General features: G+C 33.6%; 1 protein-coding gene and 1 long non-coding RNA gene across 2 annotated transcripts; one reads left to right on the forward strand and one right to left on the reverse strand.

Annotated features, from left to right (window-relative positions):
• Positions 1-4,883: 4,883 nt before the first annotated feature.
• On the reverse strand, positions 4,884-6,732 carry LOC105669298 (THAP domain-containing protein 5-like). Its single transcript, XM_012362176.2, has 2 exons — positions 6,209-6,732; positions 4,884-6,086 (listed from the first exon to the last, which is right to left on the reverse strand). Exons 1-2 carry the CDS (start codon positions 6,265-6,267, stop codon positions 5,120-5,122), a joined length of 1,026 nt encoding a protein of 341 aa, XP_012217599.1. The 5' UTR covers positions 6,268-6,732; the 3' UTR covers positions 4,884-5,119.
• Positions 6,733-15,255: 8,523 nt separating this feature from the next.
• On the forward strand, positions 15,256-18,647 carry LOC136999054 (uncharacterized). Its single transcript, XR_010889464.1, has 5 exons — positions 15,256-15,484; positions 15,633-15,836; positions 15,918-16,052; positions 16,125-16,371; positions 16,859-18,647. It is a non-coding gene; the product is annotated as an uncharacterized lncRNA (long non-coding RNA).
• The last annotated feature ends 2,745 nt before the right edge of the window (positions 18,648-21,392 follow it).

Raw genomic sequence — 21,392 nt, forward strand, 5'->3', positions numbered from 1 at the left:
CAAGGTTAACTGAATTGATTATTCAACAGGAGCACAAAAGGATTCTTCACGCCGGAGTTGAAGCAACTCTCGCTGCGGTACGACTGTTGTACTGGCCGATTAGGGCGCGCAGCATAGTTAAAAGGTTACTACGACAATGCGTTACGTGCTTTAAGATGCGACCACGACTATCTGAACAAATAATGGGTGACCTTCCGTCACAGAGAGTCAAAATCACTAGGCCCTTCAACGCTACAGGCATAGATTTTTGTGGGCCAATATATATACGCGAAGGAAAACGCAAGAATAGCAAGCATATTAAGGCATATGTTGCAGTTTTCGTTTGTATGACCACAAAAGCAGCACATTTGGAGGTTGTCTCAGATTTAACCACAGACGCCTTTCTCAATTCCTTCAAACGGTTTATCGGTCGCAGAGGAAAGTCGAGCGATGTCTTTTCAGATAACGGCACAAATTTCGTTGGAGCCAATCATGAATTAGATCTCAGGAAGCTATTCATTCAAGAGGAACATCAACGTAAGATTGTTGACACGACGTCCAGTGAAGGAATAAAATGGCACTTTATTCCTCCTCGAGCTCCACATTTCGGCGGTTTGTGGGAGGCCACCGTCAAATCCTTCAAGAATCACTTTTACAAAGTGGCCTCAGAAGCAGCACTGACGTTCGAGGAAGCCTCTACACTCGTTATTCAAATAGAAGCAATACTTAATTCGAGACCACTAAGCGCTCTGTCTTCAGATCCTAACGATTTGAATTATTTATTCCCAGGTCACTTTCTTGTGGGCAGCTCACTAATTTCTTATCCTGAGCCCGACATAACGCAGATCAAGATAAATCGGCTCTCGAGATGGCAACGGCTGGAGCAAATACGCCAACACTTTTGGAAGCGCTGGTCACTCGAGTACTTGTCGCAACTGCAGCGACGAACCAAATGGCATGCTAATCGCGGCGAACAGTTGGAGGTTGGCCAACTGGTACTATGTAGAGAGGAGGGATTGCCGCCCTTGAACTGGACTTTGGGCAGAGTACAGGAAGTCTGTCCCGGCGACGATCACATCGTCAGAACAGCTATCATCAAAACGGCTAAAGGGAGTTTTAAAAGACCGGCGGTAAAATTAAGCATACTTCCCGTTGAGTTCATCCGCGAGTATTAAAGAAAATTTGATTAATTGTTGTGATACATAATAGACTTTGTAACACCTTAACTGAGTTTGCAATATTGATATCCATAAGATATCAAGGCGCGCGGTATGTTCGTGCAATAAGTATTTAACGATATTTAGTGTATTTTATAGCTCTGTATTTAATTTCATTTATTAGCATAGTTTTACGTATGCAACTTGACTTCAGTAGAATTATTTTTGTGAACGCCAGATAGTTGGCGCTAGTTATAGTTTCGAGAGAGTTCCTATTATTACGTGCACGGACAATTTTGTACAGCGTGTTCTATACAGAATAAACAATCTTCAATATTAATACACAAGTAATTCATTCTATTAATACGTGCCAAGCACCGGTCCTGCATTGAGGACACTAACATGGTGAAAGCTTGACTTTTTATGTCAAATGGGGTATGGACGGGGCAAGTGGTCAGCAAACTATAAAACAAAAGTGGCAAAATAATGGGTCGTTAGATTCAGCGGATGTTGATCTATCAGAGGAATCTGTATTCCAGGTGTCTATTGTGCCACTTCAACTAGGAACTAAAGACAAAATTCTGTGGAAGAATGAAAGACCATCATCCATCAGATATTGCAGACCTGTTAAATATGAATTTACGAAGGAAACCTCGAAAAATACTTTAGATGAATATAATCATTACAAAAATGTTATAGAGCAGCTAAAGCCATTTACTGTGAATATTTTTGAAATAAATTTTGAAGTCATCTATAATATGAAGTGTACAATGATAGATGGTAAGGTTTGTAATGTTTTAACGAATCAATTATCTTCTAACTGCTGTAATATATGTCTCGCTAAGCCGAGTAAAATTAATAATTTAGATTATGTAAACAGTCTTCCTACTAAGGATGAATATTTTCATTTAGGTTTACATCCTCTTCACTGTCGAATCAGATTTTTGGAACATATTTGGCATGTTGCTTGCAACTTGGACTTTAAAGAACATCAAGCAAAAGGGATCAACAAAGAGGTGAAGCAGACTAAAAAATTATTACTCCAACAATCTATAAAATCTTCTCTTGGATTAAACATAGATGTCATCAAACGTGGATATGGAACTACCAATGATGGTAACACATCTAGAAGATTTTTTGCATCTCCAGAAATAATTTCAAAAGTAACTCAAATTGATAAAAATTTAATTGAAAGATATGGTATTATTTTGCAAGTTTTGAATTGTGGATATAAAGTCGATATAGAAAAATTTAAAAAGTATGCGTATCAAACAGCCGAGCTCTACGTTAAACTATATAATTGGTATCCTATGCCTCCATCTGTGCATAAAATATTAATTCATGGTTGGCGTATTATTGACTCATTTGGGTTACCAATAGGATGTCTTTCTGAAGAAGCTCAGGAAGCTAATAATAAAATCTTCAAACAAGCTCGAGCTAACAACGCTCGAATGTGTTCTCGCCAGAAATGCAATGAAGATGTGATGCATTATCTGCTTGTTTCTTCAGATCCACATATTAGTTATTTAAGAATCAAGAAAGAAAAAGAATCGCTACAATTATCAGAGGAAGCAAAAAAATTAATATGTCATAATAGCAATTAAATGATGCAAAAACTAAGAGTAAAACAAACATAACACACACACACATATAAGGGAGGGTTTGGAGTCACAAAATACTATGGAAATGACGAACCATAGGGTCCTTATCCCAATTACTAAATTATGAATAAACCAATACGCTAAAAAAATAATCATTTTTAAAGTCTTTTACATTCTTCGAAGATTTTATGTTAAATTTTATTAGAAATTAAACTTCTTATTATATAAGATATTACAAATTATTACTCTGATTATAATTAATATTTGATTAATTATATTTTAAATACATTTTTAATTTTTTTAATTTTCCTTTATCAAATACACACACACACACACACACACACACACACACACACACACACACACACACACATAGACAATCACTTATAAACACATAACACATGCAAAAAAAAGTCACATACAGAGAGTAATTTTTCAAACATTGCACATTTTCTCATTATTCAATACTTTACTGCCAAATTTTCTATCTCAAAGCTTTAATATCAAAAAACGCGCAATCTTATCTTAAAGCTGTATGTTTCCTGAGCATTTAAAAAAAAAAATTATTAAGATCCGATAAAAATTGAGGCAGAGAACAAATTTTGAATGGCACAGTAGAGTTTCGGTCCACTGTGCGCCGCCGAGCGTTAGGAGCGACACTATTTGATTATGAGTGGGTTCTTTTCCCTATTTATTAAAATTTAAAAAAATGTATTAAAATTTATTAAAAATAAATTTTTTATTTTTAAATTTATTAAGTGGAAATATTTCAATAGATTTCCACGTCACCCATGAGATACTAATGCTGATGCTTTTTTTTTTTAAATGGTTTCCCCCGTAGACCTATTCCACTAAAGATAAAAATAAATTCTTAATTTAAAAAAAAATATATATGTAAAAGAGATTTTCTTAATTAGATTTTCTTAGCCTTTTATGTGAGAATGAACAATTGATGCAATAATGTAGATAAAAACCACTTTTTGAAAAACGTGTCAGTATTAGTACCTCATGGGTGACGTAGAAATCTATTGAAATATTTCCACTTAATAAATTTAAAAAAAAATTTATTTTTAATAAATTTTAATAAATTTTTTAAATTTTAATAAATAGGGAGAAGAACCTACTCATAGAACCTAATCAGATAGTGCCGCTCCTAACGCTCGGCGGCGCTGGCCCTAGCGGCTGCGGCGCGCGCGGTAAGGAGAGGAAAGGAGGCGTATACCACGGAAATCGGCTGAAATGTTCAGACTAATTCCGAGCACTGATTTAGAGCATCGATCAAAAAATATCCAACTTTCCAGTGGTCATTCAATGCGACTACCATAAATACTAATGCATTTGTTGCTTGTCGAGGAACATCTGTATCGTTACTCATATGTATACCTAAATCTACAAGTCCGTAATACCGTTTACCATCATATACTATGCCCTGTCGAATCGCAACTTCGTCTACTACTAAATTACAGAAAATCGGTGTTTTTGACTTAGAAACTTTATATTTTAATGCTTCAAATACTTCGTGAGTGAATCCAGGTCGACCATCTAATACCGAATACCACTTACGGATTGTTGAAAGGTCTGGAAGAAAATTTTTGAAGGTTTTACGTATATATTTGTACGCTTTGGGCGAGTAGAAGTTCAGCGTAAGGGCAAAAGCTCTTAGTTCTGCAGGGTATTTCTTTCTCGAACCTTTTTTTCGTTTCAAAATCTCATTTAATACTGTTGGAGCTTCAACCTAAATGTACAAATAAAAAAAGAAAAAAGATCGTGATGTATAAAAATAAACAATTTTCCTTCTAAACAAATCCTTCTAAACAATTTTTAAATGTAACGAATATAAGAAGATTATTGTAATATCCGAATTAGTTTTATAAGTAACGATTGTTTTATTAATATGTTCCGAATTTTATAATAACTAACTACTGAAGATGACCACAACTAAATGGTCGAAACGTCTAGATTGACCTAAACATTTGTTATAATATATCAATAAATTAAGCACGAAAATCCAGCTTGGGCTCTGTAGCTTGTTGTTAATAATTTATTTGAATAATTTGAGCCAATATTATAGTTTTAATTTATAAAAATAAAACCTTTATTCACATTAATCACTCTAAATATACAATTAAAAGTAAAAATTGTATTATAAAAATCGGAGCTTATATGTACATTAATTACTTAATTTAAATATACGAATAAAAAACAAAAAAGTCATGATATATAAAAATCGGAGCTTTTTACAAATTGATTAATTTTTGTACAATTCAACATTAATTATTACAAATTTTCTACAAGCTAATCAATAGAGCGATACTTTTTACAATTTATTAATTTTAAACAAATTCAATTAATTAAAATTAAGTTAAATTAAGTTAATTATTATTAATTATTATCATAGCCAAGAGTTACCATTAAATTTTCAGCTGTTGTTTCGGATAATAGATATTTCTGCTTTAAATGTTTGATTAGTCCTTTTATCGTTGTTATGCGACTAACTAATCTGATTTTGGCTTGCTGCAACGTTTTGATTTTCCTTCGCTGTTTTTCGATTGTTCGTTTCGCTACTTCCAAAGCTCTTCGAGCTTTCCTTGGCGTGGCAAGATGTGGCGTTCTAATGGCACCAACAAAACGAGGGTCATGTAAATTTTTGACAGGTGTTTGGAAACAATTACTTCTTTCAGAGTTTGGAGGTGTAGATGGACGAATCACAGTTAGGCAAGTATCAGAATTTAGTGTCTCGGTTTCATTAATAATGATTCCATCATCATGATGGATTCCCATATGAACAGTTTCATCGGTGATGATGTCATTAACACAATGGATTGTCTTGTCAACAATTTCATCACTGATTCCACCATTGCTGACGATTCCATTGTCCACAGTCATATCAATAATTTCATTGTCTATAGTTTCATCAATAATTCTATCATCCACAGTTATATGGGCAGTTCCATTGGTAATAACTCCATCATTAATGACAATTCCATCGTTGACAGTCATGTTAAAGGCAGTTCCATTATTATGATGAATTTTATCATTGATAGTTCCATTGCTGACTATTTCCTCACTGATGTTATCATTGACAGTTCCATTGTTGACTATTTCCTCACTGATATTTTTCGAATTTTTTGATTTGTTCAGACTGCTATCTAAACATTGGTGTTTCTTCCTCTTTTTACTCGTAATAGTTGGCAGAGCATTGGACTTGAGAAACGTATTCTTAGATTTGTGGATTAATTTGTCTTCTTCAAAATGATTTGAACACAGTTTAGTAGCTGTGCTTAAAACATTTTCATCAATGCCACAAAAATCCAGCCACTTCTTACGAGATTCGTCGTTTCTCGGAAATCTATTGAGAAAGAATGAAATTAATATTAAATTTTTATTATCAACAAGAATCGTACTGAGAGAGAGAGAGTTATATTTAATCCCATAATTTACTGTTTATACAAAAATTACAGTATTACTTACCCATGATAAGATACCGATTTATCACGTTTACCGCATAAGACACAATATGGGCCTGGCATTTTTTCTTATGAAATATAACTTTTTAGGTGACACCGTCATTTCCTAACCCTAACCTCTCTTACAAACAATAAAACGCGCTAACGCTGTGCGCCGTTTCGCTAATTCGCGCTTGCGCATTGCGGACGGAGGTAACAATCTATCCTTCTCTTTCTTTAAAACGTGGTTCTCTCTCGCACCCAACTTGGACACAGGCTCGATCCTTCATTCCCCTTCCAGGTATATATGTTCCAAGGCTGTCACGCTCGCTGTCAATAGCGACTGCGCATCCTACCTGCGCAGACAAAGAAAGAAATCTTCTCCTATGTTTTGCCTCTTTGTCCGTTCTGCCAAACCCATGCATGCTGGGTCTAGTTATATATGCTTACGACAAATAATCGGATCTCTAATCGGACCGAGCAGTGGTACTCAATCGACACTTTCCAAATTTCCCTAGACTAATCCGGAATCTGAATCGCTGTCTCCGCACTAATCGGACTAGATTAGAAACAGTTAAAGAAATATAAAGGCAACGAAAAACGCAGCGTGATAAAATAACATTCCACGAAATCCAACATTTATAAAACAAAGGTATTACTATTTATTATTTCTCTAATATTTAATATTGCTATGTTTATCAAACATATATTAATAAAACTGATTGTATTTTGTTAATTATAAGTTGCAAAAAGAAAAACAAATATAACCTCACTTTAATTGTTTATTTTACTTAATTAATATTTAATTTAATTAATATTTTTCATAAATATTAACTTGTATGTTAGGATAAAGAAAATGAATTCGCAAATTAATGAACACGATGCTACAAATCCATCTGAAGAAAATCCACATGATATTGAGCAAAATCAATTTGGTATGTATATCTATTATAAAACTGCAAATAATTTTGTTATTTTATTATTATTATGTTTTTTGTTTTGTTATTATTATTATATACACACATAGAATAATACGTTATTATTTATTTTCACATAAATGTCTTAAAATTTATTGACTTTGGATATGTCTCTTGAGTCATTATCTGCAATGTAAATATCAGCAATATCAAGATATATCAAAGTATATAAACAATATATTATAAGCTTTTTTTGTCAATTTTGTAAATTTGTAAAATAGCAATAATCAAAAATTTCTGTGAGTTACACAAGACATGCTATAATTATGTATTTACTTTCAAAGTTGTTTATTGTCTATAGATATGTAATACTTGCAAAACATAGTCTCAAAAATTACACTGTCCGACACGAATTTTGGCACTTGAGCAATGAAAATGGATTTCGATAGGTTTTTTCTCGTAGAATTCGGATCCGAAAAGAAAATTAACGAATTGGCTCTAGTTTTTGCAAAACACGGTGTCAAATGTGCAAAAAAACGTGTTTTTGGCCATTTTTGAGTACCTGTAGAAAAATAACGCGAGCTAATAGAACCTTCTAAGTGGGATGAAATTAAAGCTTGAACCTTGGCCTTTTAAACTAAAAAAGAAAAAATCAGGTGTCATAACCTTGGGGTACTCGGGAAGAGCTTTTCTGTAGTCTCAATTATGGGACGCAGTCGGCGGACATCGGACGCAATTGGCGCGTCAGGCGTTCTGCGGAGACACGATGCCCGCCGACTGCGCAATATATCCGATAAATACGACTCGGCTAACGCGCGTTCTACGCACTCGCACGCAGCGATTCTCCGCGCGCGACGTGGGATCGTGCCTGAACTTCCAAACTCCAAGTTATATACATTCAAAATTTTCTCTAAATCATTATTTTTTGGGGGGATTCGGTATTAGCTCTTTGTAAGCGAAATTATTTTGATAAATATAAAAGCAATGAGCACTATTCATTTTCGGCGTTTAATTGATTCGAGGTTATTTCATTCAGAAGCGGTGGCGTCATTATCTTATCATTGTCTAATTTACTCTGAAGTTTCAGCGTAATAAATGTATATACAGGGTGTCTGGCAATAATCGCCCCACCGGTCATATACAGGTAGAGGAGGTCAAATCGAGTAGAAAAGTCCTTTACCATTTTTTGATTTTTGTAATAAGTACTAAGTAATTAACGAAAAAAGATTGGTGAATCCGTGCAAGTAAAGCGCGCGCAGCGAGAAGGACATCCCACTGCTATGCGATCACTAGGCGCGCGATGAAGCGTTGGGAGGAGCGCTCTACAAATGACAATGGCAACATACGAGCGGCGCGTAACGCTAGATCCTTGTGTCCTAGTGATCGCGTAGCAGTGGGACGTCCTTCTCACCGCGCGCGCTTTACTCGCGCGGATTCGCCGATCTTTTTTCGTTAATTACTCAGTACTTATTATGAAAATTAAAAAATGGTAAAGGACTTTTCTACTCGATTTGACCTCCTCTACCTGTATATGACCGGTGGGGCGATTATTGCCAGACACCCTGTATATATATATATATACTAAAGTATATTTTTAAATACGTTTATTTATTTGATTTAAATTTTATTTATTTAATTTGTACAATTTTTTCCGCTCTCAAAATACAATGCCCAGAAAATGCGTAAATTCTGCAAATTTTTTTTGCTATATATGTGGTTCGTATATGCTGAAAAGGCAAGAGAGAATTATGACATCCACGGTGAAGAGAGCATATGCTTTATACTTCAATCGTGAAGTTCAAAATTTAGATAAGAATTATGTGCCGAACTATTGTTGCTCATATTGTTTCCGACGTCTGTTGGGCTGGTTGAAAGGTACTCCGATGTCAATGAAATTCGCAGTTCCTATGATTTGGAAGGAACAACAAAATCATATAGATGATTGTTATTTTTGTTTAGTAAATGTTTCAGGCGTTAATCGATACAACAAGAGAAAACTCGATTATCCTGACTTAAGATCAGCACACCGTCCTTTGCCTCATAGTGATATTCTTCCTGTACCAGTTCCATCAGAGCAAAAGGTTGAGTCTGAATATGAATTTCCTCAGATGGATATAGAAAATGACTGTGGATCTATGTCGAATAAAAATGAAAATGAAGAGGAAGCTGCAGTTGAAGCTGAAGAATCTGCACTTTTAGATTCAATGCAGCCAAAATTAATAGATCAAAAAACTTTAAATGATCTTTGTAGGGATTTAGAATTAACTAAAGACAAATCCCAACTTTTAGGCTCTCGATTGAAACAGTGGAACTTGCTGTTATCAGGTACAAAAACGTCTGTTTTTAGGCACCGCAAAAAAAAATTTTCTGAGTTATTCAGTAACATGGAGGACCTGGAGAGAGCATTAGACGATCGAGCGTTAACCGCGATGGCCTATATACCGGAAGCAAAATTCTGGGCGGGAAATTTTGAAATGGTCGTTCGTGGAGATAGGCGTTCTGTCGGGCACAGTCCGCCTTACAATTACAAAGGGTTAAATAATAAAACTAACAAACTATTAATAAATAATAAAACTAACAAACAATGTAAATTTATCTAATTTAATCAGAGCAGGAAAAAGTTTATTAAATAAAACAGAAAAACATTGATTCAAATGTAACTATTAAATATATGTATAGAATACAGTATTACAGATAAAAATGATTTTTGGATATACATTCTGTACAAATTGTAAGCTTATTATAGCAGCACAATTAACGCAAAAAGTGAAATAAATACAATTGTTCAATAAATTTTTATGCCTGTTGTACAGCCATCACCGGTTAAACTTGAACTTCATTATTGCGAAAATTTGATGTGTCTGAAACAAAATATACTTTATACATAATAATATACCAATTACTTAAAACCTTTACATTACGTGTATTGTAAAGTTACATTAAGAATAACGTAAAATAAAATAAAAAGACATGTACCTCATTCCTGAAAATGTTAAAAAATATGTACAAAATCTAGCGGGAGGTCAAACATAATAAAAGCCATTATTAAAGCAAGGAACAGAATATAGAGATCGTTATTTATTGTTAAATGCAAAGCTAAAAAAATACATGCAAATTATATGAAAAAATATGATGACATAAAGATATGAATAATAATAATCTTAAATATATATAAATATGAAACCATGCTAAACACGCTACATGCATCACAAAAACATATCACAACAGTGCAATACATTGCTCTTTAAATAAAAACATATCACATAACAGTGCAATATTGTTGCCCTTTAAATAAAACGATTTTTTTAAAATGGTTTCTTATAGAATCTTTGGCAGATAATTGCTTCGCAACGTAGTACAGTCTCAAACTTGCATATTCTTCTATAATTGCTTTTATAAATAAAATCCGATGATTATAAAAAATATTTTCGTCGCTAGAATGAAGTCTGTTCATATCATCTAATATCTTAGAAAAAAGAAATTTTTGAAGCGCTTCGTTGCAAATTTTATACTTAATTGCATTATCTGTTAAATTATCTAAAATACGACAATGCTGAAGTATTTTCTCTGTTTCTTTGCAGACTGCTATTACATTATCGCTAGGGTATGTTAACCGACCTTTGTTTTTAAAATTTATAAAAGAATTTAATAAATTGTCTTTTTCCCCTAGCAATTGCGTTAGACATATCTCACATTTAATTTTTATTAATAATTTTTTGGCGACAAAACCAGCAATATACACGACAATACTTTGGGCGTACTCAGACAATGTGCAAGAGAACAGATAGTCGTGATCTTCAAGGGCCTCACTAACTGTAGAGCAATCTGATATTTCGTTATGAATAATATTTCTTTCGTTGATTAAATCAACAGCGCTAACTTTTTTGCCGGAACTACAATTCAAAATATTAATTTCCTCCAAGGGAATACAATTTCCGATGCCATTGTTTTTTATTTGAGAGTGAATTAATAATTTTTTATATGCTGCAGTGAACTGTCGTGCAGTCGGATTGTCATTGTGTCCACCATGATCTCTCAAATTACCAAAAAAAAGTTCCAAATGGTCTTGTCCTAATTTATGGAGTGGAATATATTCTAAAATAGGTGTGTCACAATCAATATAAGTATCGTACAAACAAATGGCACTTTTCAAGGCCATAACAAGTCCGAGTGGACCTGTCTTTCGTCGACTTGCAATAATTAATCCGCCATCCTTATCCTTCAGCCCGAATATATATATACAAAAGTCCGAATAAAACTGTTTAATTGTACAAATGTTGTCTTTGCACATTGCCTTCTTGTAGCCCGTAGCAGTGATTTTACGCGAATTTAATATATCGAACGCATCATTCATCATAATGATGAATTTTACTGTCGCAGCGCAATCTGCGAAAGCTTCAAACTTTAGTACATTTTTGCAAAATAACAAAGAATCTGCAACAGATCGACTTAACAGTTGAGTTGCCAGTTTTGTTTTCATTTTTTGTTTGCAAAATAAAATATGTTTTTTTCTTAGTCGATTTGCTAAATGAAGCCCCTCATTCTCTTGCAGTTTATTTAATTCCACAAGATATTTGAAATTAATTTCATTACCGTCTATGTCCAACAAACTCAGTATTTCGCCAAACAAATTCCGTGCTAACTTTATCATGTGTGACGGATCCGGAAATACAAATTCGCTGGTACAAATATTGACTTCGGTATTTAATGTTTTGATATCTATATTGCAATTCAACTGCTTTAGTACGCTGAAATTAACTGCTGCGCCATCAAACGTTATATTACTTATTATGATGCCACAATCGGATACAGTATGCACACATTGTTTCAGTAGTTCAGTTTTTTGTGTACTTGTCAATGAGTTAATGAGAAAATATCCGACAGGCACTTTCCACGCCTCATTGACACATACTACCATAAAAACAAGTGCTTGAGTTGCATTTCCCATTTGCGTGTCGTGAACAACACCACCAAAATCTACCAAACCACAATACTTTTTACCATCCCACTCTAAATGTTCGCGAATGGCCATCTCGTCAAAAACCAAAGAACATACAATAGGTTTGATTGATTTTTTCACTTTTAGTCTTAACATATGCAATGCTTCTGAACAAAAACCCGGAGAACCATCAATTGTCGAATACCATTTACTTAGAGTTTTTGGATGTGGTAATGAACATAGAAACCGATCCCGAACATAATTATAAGCTTTTGGAGAAAAGAAATTTAACGTTAGTGCAAAACTACGTAAGCTTTGAGAATATTTTCTTGGTATCGATTTATCTTTATTTTTTAACAATAATCTCTTAAATAATTCTGTGTTGTTACCGAAATTTTGCGTGATTATGGCTCCATCCTCATCGTTCAGTAGGTTCCGGTTCTGTAATGTCTTGATAAGATCTTGCAAATTTTTTAGTCTTTTCTTCTGGCGCCAATTTAAATGCTGCAATTTGCGAATTTTTTTCAGCCGCAATTGGTTCATGTTCATTTCTCCAATTCTAATATTTTCCTTTTAAGGCTGATTTTTCGAGGTGTGTCGCTTGCCGAAGGATAAAAGGAGTCTTCTCCGCAGGCAATACTTTTGTTGCTAGTTCCAGGAACAACAGTTATGTCCAGTAGTTTATTGTTGTAACGATGCAGCCCGCTGCATCGTTACGGCTACGGACCGTCCATCGTCCGTAGCCCACCAAGGGCGCATCGCGCGCCGATAAATTTCCTATCAAAAACAACGGCGGTCAACCGCCGAAAATCCCCCACACCCGACCGTTCCGAAATTCCGTATTGTGGGGGACTCGCCGCCGAAACCGCCGATGCTTGCCGATTCGAAATCATTCGGCCGCCAGCCGGGTATAAAAGAGGCCCGGCTGAACGTCTTCTCACCAGACTCCGTTCGCTGATCGACAGCGAACATCCCTCTACGAGTGTCCTCGTAGTCCTCAACCGAGCATACTCGGTTTTTCTTTATACCTGTTCCAGCACACGAGTATCCTCGTGTACCGCCGAGCGTCCTCGGTATGCTTGATTCCCGCATACGAATCTATTCGTATACCCGCTGAGCGTACTTAGCTCCTCTAGGCCACCGAACTTCGTATTGCGGGCATTCCCGCGTACCTAGCCAGGTCGCCGTTCTAAACTCCGCCTTCGTACGAGCATCCTCGTACTCCCGTCGAGCTTACTCGACGTCATGGTCCTAATTCCGCGTTGCAGCGCACCAGGGATTCATCCGCAGAATCCAGCGAGCAAACCGCGTCGACCAATCCGCGTCGTCAAGCGACTCGTCACGATCTACGATCGAACGGACTCGCGATACCGTCACGAACGCACTCACCGACGAGCGTTGCGTTGTACCAACCGTTGCGACCCGATCGCCCGCGCTTGCGCTCTCTCTGATCGCACCAAGACGCCTCACGTCAAACTCTAATGATCAATTCACCGCTGCTTAAACAATTGTCTCACTGTTGCCGGTACCCCAGACTTATTTTACGCCGCTTTAATAAGTATCTCGCCGTCCGTTTAAATGACTGTTACACCGTTGCCGATACTCCAGATTTATTTCACGCCGCTTCAACGAATTACTTCGCCGTTTTCTTAAACGACTGTTACACCGTTACCGATACTCCAGATTTATTTTCACGTATACTTCGCATTTATTTTACGCCGCTTTAATGAGTATCTCGCCGTCCGTTTAAATGACTGTTACACCGTTGCCGATACTCCAGATTTATTTCACCGCCGCTCGAATAATTATTTCATTTTTGCCGATACCTCGCATTTATGTTCACGTTGCTTTCGCTTCTATTTTGCGCCGCTTTAAAATAATTATTCCACCGTTGCTCAAATAATTATTTTACCAGTAACGATACTTCGCATTTATCTTACGCTACTTATATGTTCTTTCGAATTCGCTTCGCACACGCTTCACATGTACTCACGAGCATTGAAGCAGATCATTCGAAACAAATCGTATCAACATCTTTCTCAATAAACGCTGTTTCATTATTTTGTTATAAACGAGCATTTGGTTTATTTGACATACCCCCAACCGACCGAACCTGGATTCCGGCGAGCTAATCCGCGTCCGCCGAAGCTCACACGGTTTCATTGTCTTTAAAAGAATCACAGATCTCTGTATCAAAATTCCGTGTCTGCAAAATGTGAAAAATATTTATTAACTCTCGCATTAATAAAGAACTGCTTTGACAAACATTATTGTTGTTAATTTATATTAACAATTATTCTGAACCAAACGAAAGAGAAAGAATATATTATAAAAAATATTTGCTTCCTTATAACTTACATATTTGATTCGCTGAATGTGCACAGAAGGAATTGCATCAGATTTTAATCGTCTTCTCGTACCTGTATTCGTTTCAAAATCATCACTTGTAAAGTGAACAGAACATAACAAACTGTAATTTGTTGGTTCCCAATCTGGGTGATCAACAAATTGTATCCATTTCTTCCGTCTTTCTGGATCTTTAGGAAACCTGAAGGAATATTTTGTTACAAAGTTTTATCATTATTAAACGTTTATTTAGAACATAACGTTCTACATAAATATTAAAAAGGCATCTGAGAAAGCAGCATTTCCGAAGCATTGTTAATTTTATTTACTTACATGTGAAAAGTTATAGATGTATTTTTGGATTTCGATTTTGATCGACCACAAATTTTACAACTACCCATTTTTTTTAAACACAGTATATAAGAAATCAGGTTTACAATAATCACAGTATGTCAATTTAGGTTCGCTGGGTTGGTGTCAGTCATGTGTCTTTGGTTGCGTTCCGTTTTGCGCATAGCACGCATCATTCGCATCGCTAATGCTTAGCGCATTGGCTGCGTTTCGTTTCATTATGCGCATGATAAATGCTTTGAAACGGAACGATATTGAACGCATTAGAAGCAGAAAATCAAAATGGATTCCACAATAAATTGCGCTATCAATGTGACAATGTTTTTAATTGATGAAATGAGTGACAGTAATAGTAGTGAATCATCAATGACTCTTCCATTATGACTCTTCCTATTTTGACACTTTTTACAATATCGCTATCAATCGCCATATGTAATTACGCAATCGCATGGACCCATAGACTTATAGAATAGACTGGCCCCTACCGTAAGAAGTAGCGTTGAAAGATCTAAAGGATAGAGAGATGATTCCGGGACTCTCTGTCCTTCTCTTTCGTCTCGTGGTGGGAACTGAAGGGATAAGATGGAAACGAAGCGAGCATGCGTATACGAGATGAGGAGAAAGCAACGTGACATCGCCAATTTTATTCGGTTACTTCGTATATGCTGCGTATACGATTAAATAATATGGTACGTTCCTGCTGCATTTGCCATAAGCTCTACGGAGCAGAAGGTGTTACTTTTCATAGGTAAATATTTAATGTATATTTTTTATAGGTTAGAAGAATGAATGCTCGAAAAATTGCACACACACAAATTCATTTAGAAATATTATCACTTTTTATTAAGAAACATTATTACATTAATTTGATAAACGGTATCTATTTCTTGTTCTAGTATACCTACACGACAAGAGTTAAAATTAAAATGGATCGATGCTATTGGAAAAGAAGTTTCCAAATATGCTTGTGTGTGCAATCAACATTTTAATGATAATGATATCATGTTTACTGGTATAATAAATGGAAATATACGAAGACGCTTGCACTCTGAAGCTGTTCCTACTTTGCATCTAACGAATGAAAAGGAGATTGAATATGAGTGAGTTTTATTTTATTTCTGTTTTTTTTAATTTTAATTTTACACACGTGTATAAGGATCATTAAGAAAAAGTTGTTTCAGTAAAACAAACATAGATTTTGTGAAACAAGCCTGTGCAGATAAAAAGAATCAACATGAAAATCATATATATCCTAATCATACAAGTGAATTACAAGAAATTGAAAATATAGCTGAAAACGTTAATGCTGAAAAAAGGTAAGATTATTAGGAAAAGAACATAATATCATCTTTTAGTAATTTTTTATATCAATAATAATTTTGTTGTAGAAATTCTGAAAATAAGGAAAAACGCTGTCATATTACGAGATACGTTGGAGATTTTAATCGTGATGATTTTACATCTGATCGTAATTGGGAAATATTTCGCAAATATTACGAAGAAACATCACAAAAATTAAACATTTTTCAAGGAATAATTAGACGAAGAAATAAAAAAATAAAAAAATTTGAAGATTTAATAAGTTATTTGAAAAATAAAGGATTGATCTCTAGCGAAGCTGCTGTTACTATGGAAGTAAGTTGAAATATTAATATGTGTATATATATAATATAAATATTTATATATATATGTAATTATATTATATATATATATATATATATATAATTAATTTATATATATATAATATAAATATTTTCCAAACTAATGTAATTGTGTAAAATATAAATATGAATCACTCAATAAGAAAAGAAATTCTGCAAAGGTTATTGAAATTTTAATTGTATATCTTTATATTAACTAAAAATATAATAATTCTGTATTTTAATTTTAATTGACATATGTGTATAAATTACTACAATTTTTGTATATATATTTGTATATATACAAATGTATATACATTTTTATATACCTACTGTACATTTTGTATATACCTTTTGTACTTTGTGCATACATTTATATGTATACACAAAATGCAATAATTTTAATAAATTTTAATTTTAATTTTTTATAAGTTAGTTTTGTTGAATTAATATGTTTTATTCAATTTTTTTTCCTTATTTAGAATTCAATAAATATACCATCAGAAATTTTGAAGAATATTTTAAGTGAAAAACATATTAACAAATACCCAAAAACTACAAGACAATTTGCTGCCACATTATTATTTTACTCAAATGCAGCTTATAAATATGTGAGGAAAACATTTCTGAACAAATTACCTCATCCAAGAACTATAAGAAAATGGTTTAGTACAAGTAATTTTAATTGCGGTATTAGTATAGAAATAATAAAATCTATTAAAAGTACAATAGATGAAAACGAAAAGAATGGAAAAATTCTACAGTTTGGAATTCAAGCAGATGACATGTCTATTAAAAAATGTATAGAATGGGATGGCCAACAATATCATGGCTTAGTAGATATTGGAACGGATATTAACGATTTTAATGATGATAGAGAAGCAACGTACGTTTTTGTCATAATGCTCGTAGCATTAAATGCTCATTTTAAAACACCAATATCTTTTTACTTTATTAGAAGCCTTAATGCTGAAGAAAGAGCAAATATTTTAATTAATAATTTAATAATTTTAAGTGACAATGGTATAAAAAGTATTAGATCTATCACTTTCGATGGTGCTGCTTCTAATCTATCAATGATACAAAAATTTGGAATTCTTAATATTAAGGAAGAATTAAATAAAACCTCATTTGACCATCCTATTACAAAAGAGCCTATATACGTAATACCTGATGCTTGCCATATGATAAAATTGATTAGAAATATGCTTAGTATATATAATATTATTGATGACGAAGAGAGAATTGTTTCTTGGACATTTTTAGTAAAACTTGTACAGTTACAAGAAAAAGAAAAGATTCATCTTGGAACAAAAATCACTAATAGACATATTAATTTCCAAAATGAAAAAATGAAAGTTAAACTGGCAGCACAGATTTTTAGCACAAGAGTATCTGATGCATTAATCTTTTTAAATCATACAAACTCAGAATTTTTGGAAGCATTACCTACAGCAAGATTTTGTCAAATATTTAATAATATTTTTGATATAATGAATTCGAGAAGAAAATTTGGAAAAAATGAAACAGAACAGTGCATCACTATAGAAAATTTGTTAAAAATAGAGACAAATATTAATAATTACATTAATTATATCAAGTCTCTAAAATTAGTCGATAAAAAAAATAATATGGTTATATCTATTTTACAAAGTAACAGGAGGGTCGGATTTTGGGGTTTAATATTTGGCATGAATAGTGTATTGAATATGGCGAAATATTTATTTGAAAAGAAATATATTTCATATTTATTAACTTATAAAATGTCTCAGGATCATATAGAGACATTTTTTTCGAGTATAAGAAGAATGGGAGGTTTAAACAATAATCCGACTTGCCTTCAGTTTAAAAGAGCGTATAAAAAATTAATGACCCATGTTCATGCTATAGTACCTGAAGGGGCAAATTGTATCGTTCAAGATGAAACTCAAATTCTTCAATCTCAAATAGAAACAGAAAAGTCTAATAAAATCTTAGATATTGTTACATCATTTGATCACGATTATGAGTCTCCAAACGGTTGGTGCTGGAATGAATATAATTCAGAAGTTGTCACTTACATAGCTGGATATGTGATAAAAAATATTAAGAATAAAATTAAATGTGATATGTGTCGCCAAAGTTTAGAGAGTAAGGAAAATAATTCTTTATTATTAAAAATAAAAAATAGAGGAGGGTTATTACTTCCTAGTCCACAAGTTATTACAATTTGTAAAGTTGCTGAACGTGTACTTAGACAATATAAAGATCTATTTACAGTTAAAAACTTAATGACTAGTCTTATACATTGTGCAAAACAATTGTTACCTGATGATATTTTTAATCATTTAGATGATATCTCTCAAAAAAATGTTATTGATAATCATAAATCTCAATTAATATATAATATTTTACACAAATATTTTCATATAAGATTATATCATGAAGGTAGGAGATTACAAAATTCTACGAAAAGAATAAGAATTTTGCATAATCGATTAGTTATATTTGCTAATCAATAATTTTATTTTATGAATGAATGCAGCTACTACAAAGAAATTTATTTATATTACACTATTTTAATTGATCATTAAATTTATTTTAATTTTTTATGCTATGATATATATAATAATGTATTTTATTTTTAGTTTGGTTGTGTATGAGATCAAAATCTATTTTTTTTTTATGCAAAATGTACAATTTAATTCATTATTTTACCAGTACGTAGAGTTTATATGTACCAAAGAGTTTAAATAGTATATTTAATAAAATATCTTAAAAAATATTAAAAATGCCTTTTCAGCTCAATCTATGAAATATCTTATTTATTAAACTTATTAATATATTAACCTATTTTAGAAATCAATGCTTTATGTTTTAAATAATCCATTAAATCTTCAAATTTTTTAATTTTTTTATTTCTACGTCTAATTATTCTTTCTTTCTCCTCATCTCGTATACACATGCTCGCTTCGTTTCCATCTTATCCCTTCAGTTCCCACCACGAGACGAAAGAGAAGGACAGAGAGTCCCGGAATCATCTCTCTATCCTTTAGATCTTTCAACGCTACTTCTTACGGTAGGGGCCAGTCTATTCTATAAGTCTATGCATGGAACGCATAAGCTGCTGCAACTCAAACTTGAGGTAGCTGATGCGTGTATTATGCGCTGCAGATGGTGGGGATCTAGGGAATTCTAAGCGCTGTTCATGCGCGCATTGAGTGAAACGGAACGTTTTCTATGTAATTCGTGCGCATAATGTGCGAAACGGAACGCAACCTTTGTGTGAACATGAGTGCCAATCCATGGAGGCAGCCATATTAGTTATTTCACCCGACGGTAGCGCACCATGCGTTAAACCTGTGCGAAAAGTGGCCTATATTTTGTCACATCCGTTACACTGCTAGTATTATATTTCCATATGTAATGCTCTCTCCAGGTCCTCCATGTTCAGTAATGACAACAACTTAAACTATTGTAACGACATTTGGGATTTAATGGAAGCTCTAAAAATAGAGTACAAACCAGAAAATTGGAGGCTCTTTATAGATTCTTCAAAATCTGGATTGAAAGCCGTACTCTTACATAACGGTAATACATATCCTTCAGTTCCTGTAACATATTCAAAAGTTATGAAAGAGAACTATGAAAATATGAGAATTGTGTTGCAACGCATAAAATATTCCAAACACAATTAGTACATATGTTCCGACCTAAAAGTTGTTACTCTTCTTACTGGGTTACAACTTGATTTTACAAAATATAGCTGTTTCTTGTGCGAATGGGACAGTCGAGATAAGAATCTTCATTATGTAAAAAAAGACTGGCCTGCTCGTAATGCTTTCACTATAGGACAGAGGAATGTAATTCAAAAACCACTTGTTGATACAGAAAAGATCATTTTACCACCATTTCACATTAAATTAGGCTTGATGAAAAGCTTTGTGAAAGCCATGGGCAAAGAAGGGAGTGGATTTTCTTATCTCCGAGAAAAATTTCCAATGTTGAGTGAAGCAAAGGTGAATGAAGGTGTGTTTAATGGACCTCAAATAAGGACTGTCCTGAAAGATGAATATTTCAAAAGCAAACTCAATAAAAAAGAGAAAAATGCTTGGAATGCTTTTGAAGCGGTTACTACAGGCTTTCTGGGAAATACAAAGGATCCAAAATATAAAACAATGATTAAAAAATTGTTAACCTCTTATAAAACATTGGGATGTAACATGTCCCTAAAAATTCATTTTTTACATTCCCATTTAGATTTTTTCCCACCAAATCTAGGGGCTGTCAGTGATGAACAAGGTGAACGATTTCACCAAGATATTTCTACTATGGAGAAAAGGTATCAGGGCAAATCTACGGTGAATATGCTAGCCGATTATTGTTGGATGCTCATTCGTGATTCTTCTGAAACTACCTATAAACGGAAAGCACAACGATCCGTGAAAATACAGGGGAATCACATTCCAAAAAGCACATAGAGAAAAACGTTTCTTTGCATTTAATATATACGTATTTGTTTGACTTGTATCTGTTTCACTGAAAATAAATAATATTTTACACGAATATTATTTTATTGCTGAATATTATTATAAAATTATTCTTTTATTATATTAGGTCCTTGAATAAGTTCTCGCTGTTTCTTAAAAGATGGCGTAGCGGCACTCTGTGCATGGAATTTCGTACGGAAACGCATCAGCTAAGTAGTACTATATGTAACCTCAAATTCTAGTAGATACAGTTTACCACAGTGTCAACCACGTATTTAATTACCTATTGCGAAAATGTCTACTTTTGTGCCAAATAAAGTGTTTTTGCGGGGAATTTTATTGCACTGCTTTATTCAAAAGAAATCTGCAGCTGAAGCACACAGAATTCTTGTTGAAACATATGGTGACAATGCTCTGTCGAATACGACATGCAGAGACTGGTTTAGGCGCTTTAAAAATAATGACTTTGACCTTGAAGATAAAAAACGTTCTGGAGCACCGACAAAGTTTGAAGACGAAGAAACCTAATGAAACTATCACGGGAGCT

Source organism: Linepithema humile, chromosome 3 (genome assembly GCF_040581485.1).
Source record: "Linepithema humile isolate Giens D197 chromosome 3, Lhum_UNIL_v1.0, whole genome shotgun sequence".
Classification (NCBI taxonomy): domain Eukaryota; kingdom Metazoa; phylum Arthropoda; class Insecta; order Hymenoptera; family Formicidae; genus Linepithema; species Linepithema humile.